The 15,543-nt window shown below is 41.4% G+C and overlaps 1 protein-coding gene across 25 annotated transcripts in view; it reads right to left on the bottom strand.

Annotated features, from left to right (window-relative positions):
- RABEP1 (rabaptin, RAB GTPase binding effector protein 1) overlaps nt 1-15,543 on the bottom strand; it is a 265,849-nt gene that overhangs the window by 14,122 nt on the left and 236,184 nt on the right. For all 25 annotated transcript variants that reach the window (XR_014821745.1, XR_014821741.1, XR_014821746.1 and 22 more), the window contains 4 exons: nt 13,075-13,542; nt 11,714-11,818; nt 9,584-9,700; nt 2,775-2,873 (listed from right to left, as the gene is read on the bottom strand). Coding sequence is in view for 11 of the 25 variants with exons in the window: in XM_084985855.1 (XP_084841981.1) it covers nt 2,775-2,873; nt 9,584-9,700; nt 11,714-11,818; nt 13,075-13,542 (789 nt within the window). In the remaining 14 variants the exon portion in view is untranslated. The remainder of the gene's footprint in view (nt 1-2,774; nt 2,874-9,583; nt 9,701-11,713; nt 11,819-13,074; nt 13,543-15,543) is intronic.

Raw genomic sequence — 15,543 nt, forward strand, 5'->3', positions numbered from 1 at the left:
AAGGGTAAAAACATCTACAGCTGTCCCGTGGTGCCTGCAGGCAATTGGTTCCAGGACACCGTCCCATCTAAACCCCGGGATGCTCCAGTCAAGGTCAGTCGCCCTCTGTGCCCGTATGTGCGGAACCCACGGATACGGAGAACCAACAAAGAAATGCTGAACTTCGCCTAGCAGGTCTGCTGTTGGTCGCAGTATTAATGCAGGAGTCATTCTGAAACTATCCTGCCCCCGCTTTCACCGAGCGATCAAACAGCATCACCACCCACGGAACCACCGTCACAACATGCCTCTTGTTACGAACCTTCCACTGAATCATTTCATCCACGTGGTATTCCGGCCAAGATGTCTAACTTGAGTCGAGCCATGTGGAAATAATCAGACAAATTCCTTCCACAAGGCAAATGGTCTGGACTCTTCAAAAATGCTAATGTCATGAGAGTCCAAAAAAAAAAGTAGGTAACCATTCTGGATTAAAGGAGACTACAGTGACAGGACACCAAAACATCATGAGCGATCTCTGACTGGTTCCTCAATAAAAAAAAAAATTAAAATAATAAAGTTAAAGCCACCACTAAAAAAGAATCAAGTGTTTATTTTTAAAAATAAACACTTAGGGGGAAATATTAAGATCCTAACCACTACCACAGCTACTCCTCTCTGAAAGGGGATAAGAAATAGAGTTTCTTTCTTTCTCAGCATAAATACCCTTCAAGGTAATTTCAAGAAAATGGTGAGTAAGGTTTCAGAATTCCTAAGACCTCAGCCTTAATTTCAGTGGTTCTTCAATGTCACCTGCAATGCATTCATTTTAAGTGGAATCAATTTGAAGAATGTTTACAAAGGCAGATAGGTTTTAAAAGATGAAAAGGAGGAGTTCCCATTGTGGTGCAGTGGAAACGAACCCAACTAGGAACCGTGAGGTTGCAGGTTAGATCCTTGGCCTTGATCAGTGGGTTAAGGATCCAGCATTGTGGTGAGCTGTGGTGTAGGTCGAAGACACGGCTTGGATCTGGCATTGCTGTGGCTGTGGTGTAGGCTGACATCTACACCTCTGATTCGACTCCTAGCCTGGGAAACTCCATATGCTGCCAGTGTGGCACTAAAAAGCAAAAAAATTAAAAATAATAGAAGAAAAGGAAAAAGATCAGGGGGGACTGAGGCATGTAAGGAGCCTAAGCACTCTGAAACTTTGTTAGTATTTAACAGTGTTTTTGAGATCAACAGCTATTTCATATTCTCTAATTTATGAAAATATATGAACCTCTCTCTGGTCAATGATTTCTCAACAGACTAGGACTAGTATTTAGAAATCAGCTCACAGGCCATTCAGATGCCGACCCAACGCCAATCAAAAACAGATATCATACAGCTTGGGGTTTGTTTGTTTTTCTGTCAACCCTAGAAGAGCTGGACAAGAGGCAACTCTGTAGGATTATCTCAGCAAGACCAACTCTGAAAGAATTTACAAAGGGTCATCCGATGCAGGTTCCAACTTTGATAAAAAGGAAGAACCAGGCAAGTGGAGCCTGGCGGTGAGGAGGAGGCCTGAAGCTGGGGACAGTACTCCAGGGGTTCCAGCCAGTTCCTCTTCGAGGCACTCTCTGCTCCGATTCCTCTCAAAATTGACAGCCTTTTGGAAGTTCCCCAGCACCACAACAATCATGGTGCACACTTTATTTTAACTCCTGTGAAATTAATGAGGGTTTTTTGTTGTTGTTGTCTTTTGTCTTTTTAGGGCTGCACCTGCAGCACATGAGGCCCCCAGGCCAGGGGTTAAACTGGAGCTGCAGCTGCAGGCCCACGCCACAGCCACAGCAACACAGGATCTGAGCCGCGTCTGTGACCCCCACCACAGCTCACGGCAATGCCAGATCCTCAACACACTGAGCGAGGCCAGGAATTGAACCCGAGTCCCTGTGGATGCCAGCAGGGCTCGTTAACAATGAGCCACGATGGGAACTCCTAATGAGGTTGTTTTAAATAAATTAGCTGTCCAGGAAAAGCATAGTGACTGCTCAAAAACTGCAACACTAGGGCATTGAGAGATTTCAACTTTAAGCTTATATTTAGAACTGAAAATTAAATGTTAGTCTGCAGTTTATTCTGCTTAGTTTTCTCAAATCCAAAAAAACAAATTAAGGGTGATAATTTTTGTTTGGATCAGGAAGTACATTTAGGGAGTTCCCATTGTGGCTCAGTGATACGAACCCGACTGGTCTCTGTGAGGATGAGGTTCGACTCCTGGCCTTACTCAGTAGGTTAATGATCTGGCATTGCTGCAAACTGCCGCGCAGGTCGCAGAGGTGGCTCGGATCCCATGTTGTTGTGGTGTAGGCTGGCAGCTGCAGCTCTAATTCAACCCTTAGCCCGGAAACTTCCATATGCCACTGGTGCAGCCATTTATTAAAAAAAGAAGAGCTAATACTTACCTCAATAAGGATAAAATGAGATAAAATATATAAAGCATTTAAAATAGGGTTCCAACACATGGAGTTCTTGCGTTAAGGCCCTGGCGTTGCTGCAGCTGTGTTGTAGGGTGTAGCTGTGGCTTGGATTCAGTCTCTGGCCCAGGAACTTCCACAGGCCACAGGTGTGGCCAAAAAGGAAAAAAAAAAGAGAAGTAGGTTTAAAAAAGAATGTCTTTAGATAAGCTTGTCCATTCCTAATGTTAGAATATAACAGTAACCACTCTGGCCAGGGAGATCAAGTCACATCAAATTATCTGCAGGTGGAATATATTAATACAGGGAATGTTTATTTAAATGTGAACTTACCATCTGTTCCTGAACATCCCTCTTTGCCTGGGAGAAGCCCCGTTGTAACTCTTCAAGTAAGATCTCAGATGCTTGGGCTCTTAGCACAAGTGCAGAGATCTTGAAAGAAAAAAAAAAACACACACACACAAAAAAAATACAGTTAGGAATCTGGTTATTTTGAAATCATTCCTTTCATTTCCTGCTTATTTAATGTCCAGAACAGAAACCCACTCACCACTCATTCAAAAGAGATGGGTCACCTGCTGCCAAACATGAACAACTGGCATTATATGGGTCTCCAGACATAGATATTCATCCATGTGACCTAGTTTTAAATATTATTCTTAAAGGAGCTAATTAAAAATCAACAAAAATTGTGAAACTCTGTCCACCAACCCCCCCCACACACAGTTTAAAGTATAAAAGAATCTCCTCTGAACAGCTGCAATCAGCTAAGACGGTTTACTTAAGAGCAACAGACACAAGAAAACTCCTTTGAAGTAGCTTTCATGTTCCTGAGGGGTTTATGTGAAAGTTGAGGACTCATACACAAGAGCTATAAAATAAATCAAAATAGGAGTTCCCATCGTGGCACAGTGGAAACGAATCCAACTAGGAACCATGAGGTTGTGGGTTCCATCCCTGGCCTCGCTCAGTGGGTTAAGGATCTGGCGTTGCCATGCGCTGTGGTGTAGGCCGGTGGCTAACAGCTCTGATTAGACCCCTAGCCTGGGAACCTCCATATGCTGTGGGTGTGACCTAAAAAGACAAAAAGACAAAAAAAGAAAAAGAAAAAAAAGAAATCAAAATAAATTTATATAGACATTTAAAAAATGATGATGTCAGAATTCTGCTTCCAGTAGAAGCAAAGTAGGTAATGTGAACCAATCTTCTGATGGAAAATTAAGAAGATTAGACAAATTATAAAAGATACCTACAGGAAGACATGGGAGAAGAAGCCAAAAAAGAATCATAGAGCCAAGGACCGGAATGAGGACACGTGGGGATCTGGGTGTAGCATCTGGAACAGCTCTTCCTAGAAGTATGTGCCGATTCCAAAAGAAACAGATGCAACACCAAGAAGCTGGGCAGTGCATCTGAGAGCCCCATGATGGACGGCAAAGGTTTAGAGTCGAAGACCCACTGTGCAAAGGGACCCCTGGTAAACACATGGACTTTGGATTAACACGCCCTAGAGTAAGGGAAGAATTAAAAATAATCCAACCTCCACAAATTCATTTAATCTCAATTCCTGTAAATGGATTAAGGTGACCCAGGATTGTTAGTACAACTAGCTGACTGCCTCTGACTGCCTAAAGAAAAATGGCTTTAGACTACTTCAATAATTTTCATATGTAATCTAGGGCACTCAAGTAAAAAGGCACAAGGGAGGACTGCAATAAAAAACAAACCAGGAGTTCCTGCTGTGGCACACTGGAAACGAATCTGACTTGGAACCGTGAGGTTGCAGGTTTGATCCCTGGCCTCACTCAGTGGTTAAGGATCCGGCATTGCCGTGAGCTGTGGTGTAGGTCACAGATGTGGCTTGGATCTGATGTTGCTGTGGCTGTGGTATAGGCTGGCAGCTGAAGCTCCAATTGGACTCCTAGCCTGGGAACCTCCATATGCTGTGGGTGTGGCCCTAGAAAAGACCCAAAAAAAAAAAAAAAAAAAAAAATCCAAAAAACCACACCTGCAATGAATCCAGATACGTTAATTATTAGAAACAGATTTTAAAATAACTGTATTTGATCTGTTCAGAATTTATAATATCCAGAGCAATAGAAATAATGAAAAACAACCAAAAGGAAATAATAAACTAAAAAAAAAAAAAAGTCAAGTATCCAAATAAAAAATTCAATGGATGAGTTTAAGAGATTAGACCTATTTGAAGAGAAAAGATGTGAATTAGAAAACAAATCTGAAGGAAATAAAGACACAACTGATGGGAAATAAAGAGATTAAAGAAGCCATGTAGATGCAATGTAACGTCTAACATACACAACTATTTAAAGAAATAATGGCCAATGGAAATAGCTAGTAGAGCTAAAAATAAACTATGCTAAAACTCCATAATTTCACTCCTACATACACTGTGGAGAAATTAACCCACGTCTACCAAAAGACCTGTACAAAAATGCCAGAAAATGTGTTCATTCACAACCAAATCCAAGAAACAATCCACATGCCCCTCGACTGTGGAATGGACACATGAACTGTGGCACATTCGTGGAGACCACACACTGCCTTCAAATCTAACTCCTGATACACAGAACAACAGGGATGAGTCTCACAGACATAAGGATTAAACAGACCAGATACAAAAGGCTACGTACTGTATGATTCCATTTATATGAAGTTCATGAACAAGCAATACTAAAACACAGCATTAAAAGTTAGCACTGGCTGCCTCTATGCACAGGCAGAAGGGGTATTTGTTTACTAGTAAGAACAAGAGTGTATTAGAAATGCTCTCTATCTTCATGCAGGTGATGATTAATTACCCTGGCAAAAATCTTCACATGTCTAAATTCATCAAATTGTACTCTTTACTGCATGTATATCTCAATAAAAACAAATGTTTCAAGAGACATAAGGCTGAGAATGTTTTAATTATGCTATAAGACATCAACTCAGAGATCTGAGAAACCTGTGACCTTCAAACAGCAGAAATACAAAGAAAAATAGAACCAGATATACATCACAGTAAAAATGTTAACAACAACAGCCAAAAAGAACATTTTAAAAATAGCCAGGGAAAAAAACAACATTTTACCTTCAAAGGAGCAACAATAAGACTGATAGCTGACTTCTCATCAGAAACATGGAAGCTAGCAGTGATGGAGTAACAACTTCAAAGTGCTCAGTGAAAATAACCTAAGTACCGAGAATTCTATACTTGGTCAGACTCCTCTTCTTGAATGAAGGTGGAAAGAAAAAGATATATCCAGTAAACAAAATATAAAATAACGGAGACTTCTGACACTGTTCAAGATGTACTGAACCCACCAAGGCTTCTCTCTCCCCTGAGTATAACTAAAAACACTGGATAAAATACAAAAAGCAACTATTTGAGGATTCTAAAAAATATGCAAAAACAGACAGTTCAGGGAGGGAAATCAAAATGGGAAGAAACAATTCATATGGTAGTTTCCTGCTTATTTGGCTTTTTTCCCTTACTTTCCTGCTATATTAATCTGATGCTGCCCCAGCTTGTGAAGCTGCAGTAGTTGCAGCAGCACGGGACAAACAATTGACTTCCTGATCACAGGGCCAGGACAGGGTCCCTTCGAGGTGAGGAGCAAAGTAGCAGAGAAGTAAAAAATGGATCCCCCAATTCTAATCCCCTAACTCCTCTGCACAAGTTTCATACTCACTCTTGAGCTACATACACACATGTGGACAGATCCAAAGGAGCACTGCAAAGGCTTTTAAAGATGAACTGACACTAAAACTATCACTCACAGAAGGCAAGACAGAATTTATGAATTGAACCTAATCAGACTAACAGAACCTAGAATCTCACAATAAAATATGCATAATTTCCAAGATCAAACATAGAAAAAGAATCAGGAAAAATGTAGCTAATTCTCGAGAGGAAAGAAAGTCAACATACACCAATCCCATGATGACCTAGATTGGAATTATCTGATCTTACAGTAGCTACTGTTAACTATACTGCCTGAAGTAATGGAAAATACTCTTGAAATGAATGAAAACATAGTTCTTGGCGGAGAAATAAAAACTGTAAAAAAGAAACAAAACTTTACTATAAATCACAGCACAGAATCTGCCACAAAAATAGACAAACAGACCGATTAAACAGAAGAGAATTCTGAAAGTGACCCACACGTGCATGTCCACCTGATGGTTAACAAAGACGATCTTGGGGAGCAATGAGAAAAGACGAGCTTTTCACTAAACGGTAACAGCAACTCACTATCCCTGTGAGAAAAATAAAATCTTACCCTTCTTTACAGCTTACACACACACAAAAAAATCAGTTCTAGATGGATTTTATTTTTATTTATTTTTTATTTTTTTGTCTTTTGTCTTTTTTAGGGCCACACCCATGGCATATGGAGGTTCCCAGGATAGGGGTCTAATCGGAGCTGTTGCCACCGGCCTACACTGGCCTACACAGATACAAGCCATGTCTGCGACCTACACCACAGCTCATGCCAATGCCGGATCCTTAACCCACTGAGCTAGGCCAGGGATGGAACCTACAACCTCATGGTTCCTAGTTGGATTCATTTCCGCCGCACCACCACGGGAACTCCAGTTCTAGATGGATTTTAGATATAAATGTGAGAGGCTATAAATAATGAAGCTTCTACAAAATATATGAAAATATCTTTATAACCCCAGGGTAAGAAAATATTCTTTTAGAAATCAGGATAAAAACCACTAATCAGGAGTTCCCTTCATGGCTAACAAATCCGACTAGGAACCATGAGGTTGCGTGTTCGATCCCTGGCCCTGCTCAGTGGGTTAAGGATCTGGCGTTGCCGTGAGCTATGGTGTAGGTTGCAGATGCAGCTCGGATCCCTGCGTGGCTGTGGTGTAGGCTGGTGGCTATGGCTCCGATTGGACCCCTAGCCTGGGAATCTCCATATGCCATGGGAGCGGCCCTAGAAAAGGCAAAAAGACAAAAAAAAAACCCAAAAAAACCCCACTAATCATAGGAGTTCCCTCGTGGTCCAGTAGTTAAGGATCTGCTGTTGTCGCTGCTATGGCTTGGGTTCTATCCCTAGCCCAGAAACTTCTGCAAGCTGTGGTCCCCGAAAAAAAAAAAAAAAATCACTAAGTACAAAGAAAAGATCTGGAGTTCTCATTATGGCTCAGAGGAAACGAATCTGACTAGCATCCATGAGGACGTAGGTTCAATCCCTGACCTCGCTCAGTGGGTTAAGGATTCAGTGTTGCCATGAGCTGTGGTGTAGGTCACAGACGAGGCTTGGATCCCGCGTTGCTGGCTGTGGTGTAGGCCATTGACTACAGCTCCTATTCAACCCCAGCTTGGGAACCTCCATATGGCCACAGATGCGGCCCTGAAAAGTCAAAAAAAAAAAAAAAAAAGAAAAAAAATTCAACAAATTTGACTGTATTAGAATTAAGAACTTCTGTTCATCAAAAGACACCATTAAAGGAGTTCCTGTTGTGATAGAGCAGAAACGAATCCAACCAGGAAGCATGAGGTTGGGGGTTTGATCCCTGGCCTTGCTCGTGGGTTAAGGATCCGGTGTTGCCATGAGCTATGGTGTAGGTCGAAGACGGGGCTCAGATCTGGCGTTGCTGTGGCTCTGGTGTAGGCTGGCAGCTGTAGCTCTGATTAGACCCTTAGCCTGGGAACCTCCATATGCAGCAGGTGCAGCCATAAAAAAATGGCAAAAAAAAAGACATCATTAAGATACTGAAAATGATTAGAAGACATTTGGGACACATCACCTAAAGGCTCTAATAAGATTTTAACAACTATCAAAAAACTCATCAAAAAAAGAGACAACTCCATAGAAAAATAAGCATGAAGACCTGAGAAGTAATTACACACACAGACACACAAAGATATCACAACAGCCAAAAGACATGAAAAATTCTAAATGACCTAAATGGTCCTAAGAGAAATACAAACTCATCCACAATGAAATACCATTACACACCCACCAAAAAGGCTATAATTAAAATAACACAAAACAAAGTTTGTCAAGACTGTGGACCCACATGAATTCTTCTCATGCCTTGCTAGTGAGAGCATAAATTCATAAAACCCCTGTGGAAAACTGTTTGGCATTATTATCTACAAAACTGACATATATTTGGAATCTTCTAACCCAGGCATTCCACTCCGAGACATATACCCAGCCACAAGCCCTATACAGAAATTCTGAAGTAGAATTACTCCAGAACTAGACACAACCCAAACATTCATCAACATTAATTAAGACAGATAAATTATGATTCATCTACACAATGGTGCAACTATAAAACAATGAAAGTAACAACTGCCACGCACACCGTGAGTAGGAGCCTCATAATGTTGAACGGGAAGAAAAAGACACAAAAGAAAACAGACTAGATGATTCATTTGTTATGATAAAAAAAGCAGACAAAACTAATCTAATGGTGTTAAAAGTGAGAACTGCAGTTACCTCTAAGGAGGAAGGAGCAATTTAGGGCTTCGAGTACTAGCTAATGTTCTGTTACTTGATCTTTTTTTTCCTTTTTTTTTTTTTTTTGTTGCCCCACAGCATATGGCATTCTGGGGCCAGGGATCAGATCCAAGCCGCAGTTACTAAGTGATTCGTAACTCACTGTGCCGGTCGCAGATGAGGCCTGCATCCCATCTCTCCAGAGACACTGCAGAGCCCGCTGGCTGCACCACAGTGGGAACTCATTACTTAATCTTGATGTGGTTACACAGATGTCAGTTCATATAGGTATGGTAAATCTGTCAATGTTGGGGTTTTTTCCTATGCATGCTACGTTTTTTTAAAAGTCAAAAAAAAGGAGATAACTAGTACCTTTCTTGTCAACAAGTTTCTCGTACAGAAGAAAAACCTAATAAAAATCAAAGGAGAAAGGAAAACCAGAGCCTCCTAATAATTAAAATCAGTTATTTCAAAAGTTGCTTTTTTTTTTTTTTTCAATCTGTAGAACAGACACCAGAGAAAGATCAGTTTGAGATATTTTTATCTGAGGAAAGAAAGAACTGCCAAATCTTCACGGCAAGAAAAAAAAAAAAAAAATCACTATGTTTTCAGAACTCCTTTTTTTAAACAACCCAGTTCATCTCCCACAGGTCACATTCTAAAACCCTCATTTACCTGATGACTTGCATCTTCAGTGCTCTGCTTTATGAAGTCTTCCAGTTCCTGTTTATCTTTCATTGTCTTCTCTAACTGGTCATTTGCTTGCCTTAGCATCACCTGTAATTTTTTCACCTGTGCAATTTTAAAAGTCAGAAGGAAATATCAGAACTTTCATAAATTAAAAATCCTTAACTCCAGAAAATTTTAAGTCTAATCTTTTTCCCTGATTTGCCAATTGGGGCGGGAGGGAGTGAAATGAGTTATCACATTTGAGGACTGTACTGTGCTTTACACTTAAATTGTTTTTCACGTTTTTCTCATTTAAAAATATCTGCTTTTCCCCCTGGGTCCTCTGGGCTAGGGCACTGGCCTCTCTGACTCCAGTCTATCTTCTGCCTCTAATCGACAATCTAATAAAATAAATATTTCTAAAACAAAAGTGGAATCACATTATTTCCCTACTTAAAAATCCCTAAATGCTTCCCAATGTCTTCAGCATAAAAGTTAGGTCCTTTCTGTCAGCATGCCCCTCCCTCAATGATCTCATCATGACGTTCCTCTGTAGCTCCTTCTACTATTTTCTCACTTTTTCACACACACACACACACCCTACGCCCAGCCACATGACCTATTCACACCTCCTAGAACAGTAACCTTCCTTGCAGCTGGTCCTTTGTACATCTTTCCTCTCTTTGAACACCTTCCCCACTTCTTTTCCTAATTAATTTTTATTCCAGCTCTAAAGAAACTTAGCTCACTGTTACTTTCCCTAGTTAACAGCTAATAGTTAAGTCAGATCCCTCCGCCCCTCCTCCAGTTCTATTTTTACATCTCCAGCAACAAACTATACTGAACTGATGGCTTGGCTTGCAACAGGGAAAGCTCCCTGTGGGCAGCACTGCATCCTCGCTGTATCTGACTACCCAGAACCCAGCAAAGTGCCTGCACAGATGAAGCAGGAGTGAAATGGCTACTGAAGTGACTACTGAATCCGAGCTAGCCCATTCCCACACCACATGAGAACTACATTAGCACCACAAACAGCTTTAGAAATTTACCTTTGTGTCATCTACAAAAAAAAGCATACACGGAGGAAAATAATGCCGAAACCATTAAAATATATTTAGCAAACTACTGAACTACCATTAAACTAAGATTTATTTATTCTGCTTAAGCTTATTTTGAAGACTACGGTAACAATCTTCATAACAGTCAAGGAACAATTTGGAAATATAAGGAAAAAATTATATTTTCCTTACATACACTTTCACAAGCCTACTCTCAGGAAATTCTACATTATCTCCTAAATGTTATCAAGGAACCCAATATTAGGCACTGTATTTGTTTTTTGGGTTTTTTTTTTTTTTTTCGTCTTTTGTCTTTTTAGGGCCACACCTGTGGCATATGGAAGTTCCCAGGCTAGGGGTCGAATCGGAGCTGTTGCTGCCGGCCTACGCCAGAGCCACAGCAATGCCAGATCTGGGCTGCTTCTGCGACCTATACTACAGCTCATGGCAATGCTGCATCCTTAACCCACTGAGCAAGGCCAGGGATCGAACCCACAACCTCATGGTTCTTAGTCAGAAGGCACTGTATTGAGAAAGGCGCTTGTCAATTTCAGCGTAATCTACCAAATCTTAATTTCTGTAACCCTATAAACTGTAATCAATTCAACACGTACATAAGCAGTAGGCAAAAAGCAATGAAGATTCCAAATACTGATTGATATAATATCCAATTGATTTTACTCAATTAAAGGCAATAGTCAGCCTCTATCTCCCCAAATCTTCATATCATAAAGCACTTCAATGTGTATACGTTCATGACAGTAACACTTTTAGGCCTTGGGGCAGGAAGAACAGGTTGGGACCGGAGATGGGCCAGGTGAGCTGACCTGTGTGGCGCTGGGCAAGCTAATGAAGCAAGGACACACAAAAGCAAAAGCTGTATCGTGTGTTCCCACTGGAGATGTAACTGACACTGCATGTACCTGATTATTTCAGAGTTAACAAGATGCGTACACTCCATAAAGCAACGGGAGGGGGAGAAGGCAACCTGGGCCAGCACCGCCAATGAAAACTATAACAGCTCACCAGGTTGGCAACAGCTCACCAGGTTGGCACCCCCCCCCCAAAGGAAACTCACCTGGTCTCTTGTTTCAGCCTCCTGAATCTGAATTCCTTGCAACTGTTTTTCATAATTGGAACACATATCACAACGTCTCCCAAGTTTATTTCCAGCATTATGTACCTGCAGCACACCAAAATCACCTCTTAGTAACAGAGCGAAATGAGTCTACATCATATACTTGAGGGACATACGCAGTCTTACCTACGTTACTTGGAGTAGGACATGGAGTAATTTATTCAGGGACTTAAGCCAAGAAGTTACGATACAGAGTTGGATTCTGAAAAATCCTAAGTTCCAATACAAGGATGATGGAAAACCAGGGACCCAACTTTGCAACCAAGAGGCTAACGGCCATAAAACATGACGTTTGAAGGAAACACAAGGAGAGCAAAGGGTACTAAACCATGGCACTCACAATTTAAATCACTACTACCCAACCCAGAGAGGGGATGGGGAAGGGAGGAGTGCCAATTAACTATTTCACCAGCTCCAATCACAACGTAGGTATGAAACTATTAAGCAGCACCTGCTCACATGTTTTCCATGAGACCAAGGAGAGCGGTTTCTTTCAGGCTTAATAAGCTATTCCACTTACTCATCAACAACGTCTTTAAAGAGAAGTAGCCCCGAGTAAAGGAAAGCACTAGAAGTCATAAAACCTGGATTTTAACCCAGGTTTTAATACTAAGTCACAGGGGAGACTTGAATGACTAAACTCATTTGACCTTTCAGAGCCAGTTTCCTCATCTGTAAACTGGAGAAAATCAAACCCTGATTGTCTCAATATTACCACAAGGCTCCAAAAGAAGAGGTATGTGAAAGGGCCTGTAATCTGGAAAGCACGATGCAAATATATATTTTTTAATCTCCTGATCTTACTTCTGAGCTTACAAATACTATCAGCAGGAAAATTAACCTCATTAAAGGCTGCCTTCTCTTCTCACCTGTATTTTCCACCCTCTCCTTAAAGTCATTTTCAGCATCAACTGCTGAAAAGCATTTGTACTTTAGACCTCAAGGAAAGCTGAAAGACTATGAATCTTGGAATACATTGAGATTACAGAAAACTGCAAAGGAAACTAAATTCAGGCTATTCAAACTTAGCTATGCAATTCAGGCAGATCACTCCAACTTCAGAGGTTGTGACTTCAAGTGAAGAAGTTCAAACTCAACACAATCAGCTAGTGAGTTTCCTTCTGTCATAATCAACTGGATCAGCCCGAGCCAAAAACGACAAGGGTCAGACAATAAGCGTTAACGTCCACCTGCTGGCAACAAGTGCACACACTGACTCCATCTCTTGAATGAACAATAAATCCAGGGCTACCCAGCATCCCTGAAAGTGAGCAAGAGGAAAACTCGGGAAGATAACTTACCTCTTTCTGCAGGAGATTCCATTCCGTCTCACTGACTAAGCGGTAACCACTGGGGGACACGTAGGCACTTTCCACGCCCTGCGTGACACTAGAGAGGAGAGATGCCGTCTCTTCTTGTTCTGGGGTCATCGCCTTGATTGCTCGTTCCTGATCTTTGGTTAACATAAACCCACTTGGCATTTGCAATGACCCAAGGGAGGCCGTATCAAAGTTCTCAGACACCGAATCTGCTCCTACTAACGGTCCAAAATCTGATTCGTCCAGGTTTCCAGCAGATTTTGCTTTGTAGTTATAGCCTAAAGCTTTGGATTGCAGCGAGCCTGAGGTTCCCAAGCTGTCTGTAGACTGTGCTCTCCTGAGTCCTTCTTTAAACATGTCATTGTCTGATTTACTGAATGGATCCCCAGATGGCAACAGTAAGTCTGCATCTAAAGAATGGACTGAACCATGGGTGCTATCTAAATGCTCCTGAAACGTGAAAAGATATTGCCGAGTCAGACAATTCTTGATACTTTCAAGGAGAAAAACTACCATATTTTATAAAGTATTTTGCCATACATTACATGTGATAATGATTAATATGCTGCTTTCACATGTTCACTGAACATTTACTGAGTGTCTTCTATATCCTGGGCCCTAAACCCATACTGAGGATACAACTGTGAGCCATCTCTGACCTCAAGATGTTTACAGTTGCATGAAGACAGGTAAGCCGAGTAAACAGGCTACAGCTATGTACTGAATCCTCTGGGAGCTCAAGGAGAAGAATTCAGTCCAGACAAAGGAATCAGGGAAGGTCTCCTGAAATTCAGTGTTGGGTATATTGAACATGAGCTGCCTGCTCTGTACCCAAGCAGAGATGTGCTTCCTTTTTTTTTTTTTTTTTTTTTTTTTTTGCTTTTTAGGGCTGCACTTGCAGCATATGGAGGTTCCCAGGCTAGGGGTCAAATCGGAGCTGTGGCTTCCAGCCTATGCCATAGCAATGCAGGATCCGAGCCGCATCTGCAACCTACACCACAGCTCACTGTAACACCGGATCCTTAACCTACTGAGAGAGGCCAGGGATCGAACCCACAATCTCATCGTTACAAATCAGATTCATTTCCACTGTGCCACAATGGGAATTCCCAGAGACGTCTTTAGACAGAGACTTGGGAGCAACCACCATATAGTAATAATTAAGACCACAGCAACTAAATCAGAACACCTAGGATGAGAAGACGGCTATCAGCAAGACCTAAGAAATGTCAATTTTATCCACTTTAGGTGTGGCCAGAGGAAAAAGTAGCCAGAATAGAAAGGAAATGAGGATATGTGGTGTGCCGGAAACCAAGTTTCAAGCGTGATATAATCAACACGTTAAATAAGGGGTACATTAAGTGAAAGAAGCCGGATGCAGAAGATGACATTATTGTATGATTCCATCTATATGAGATATCCAGAACACGTAAATCCACAGAGACCTAAAACAGGTTAGTAGTTGCCACAGGCTGAAGGGAAAAAAGAGTGTATGACATGTGGGGGGTCTCCTTTGGAGGGTGATGAAAATGTTTTGAACCTAGACAGAGGTAATGGTTACATAACATTGTAAATTTACAGAGCCTATTGAACTGTACATTTTCTTGGCCACGTCCACAGCATATGGAGGTTCCCAGGCCAGGGACTGAACCCATGCCACAGCAGTGACCTAAGGCAATGCGGTGACAATGCCAGATCCTTAACCCACCGAGCCACACAGGAACTCCTGAACTGCACATTTCAAATGGTTAACTTTTATGTTACGAATTCTGTTTCAATTTTTTAAAATGTGGTGCAGAACATTCCCAGAGTCAAAAAGCACACCAGTACCATCCCAGTACAATTAGTGGGAAAATTAGAAAACAAAGAAAACGTCGCAAGCTTTTTTTTTTTTTTTTTTTTGTCTTTTTTTTTTTGCCTTATCTAGGGCGCTGCTGCAGCGGCACATGGAGATTCTCAGGCTAGGGGTCGAATCAGAGCTGTAGCTGCCGGCCTATGCCAGAGCCTCAGCCACGTCTGCGACCTACACCACAGCTCAAGGCAACGCCGGATCCTTACCCCACTGAGCAAGGCCAGGGATCGAACCAGCAACCTCATGGTTCCTAATCGGTTTCATTGACCACTGCACCATGACGGGAACTCCACAAGTTTTTTTTTTAAATGAAATTCATGCAATTTAAAGAACTGGCCTTTTGTTTAAAATAATATCCTTCTACCTTTTGTGGTTAAATGCCCTTCCTTTTATGAGCTGGAAAAGACTGAAATACAGATTTTTTGTTTTGTTTTGACTGTTTACAAATCTAGTATATACTGAGCTAACTATGGCAAAGGTCTCCAGTAAGCACCCTAATAAAAACTGGAATGAGAACACATTCTGTTAGCTTATAAAGGAACCTGGACATCGAAAGCTGTCATATACAATGCTACTGTGACACCAAAGAGGGAAGAGGA

Source organism: Sus scrofa, chromosome 12 (genome assembly GCF_054392235.1).
Source record: "Sus scrofa isolate SSC_HxYL_T2T_F1_AM1 chromosome 12, Sscrofa_HxYL_maternal_Yorkshire_Landrace_v2.0, whole genome shotgun sequence".
NCBI lineage: Eukaryota > Metazoa > Chordata > Mammalia > Artiodactyla > Suidae > Sus > Sus scrofa.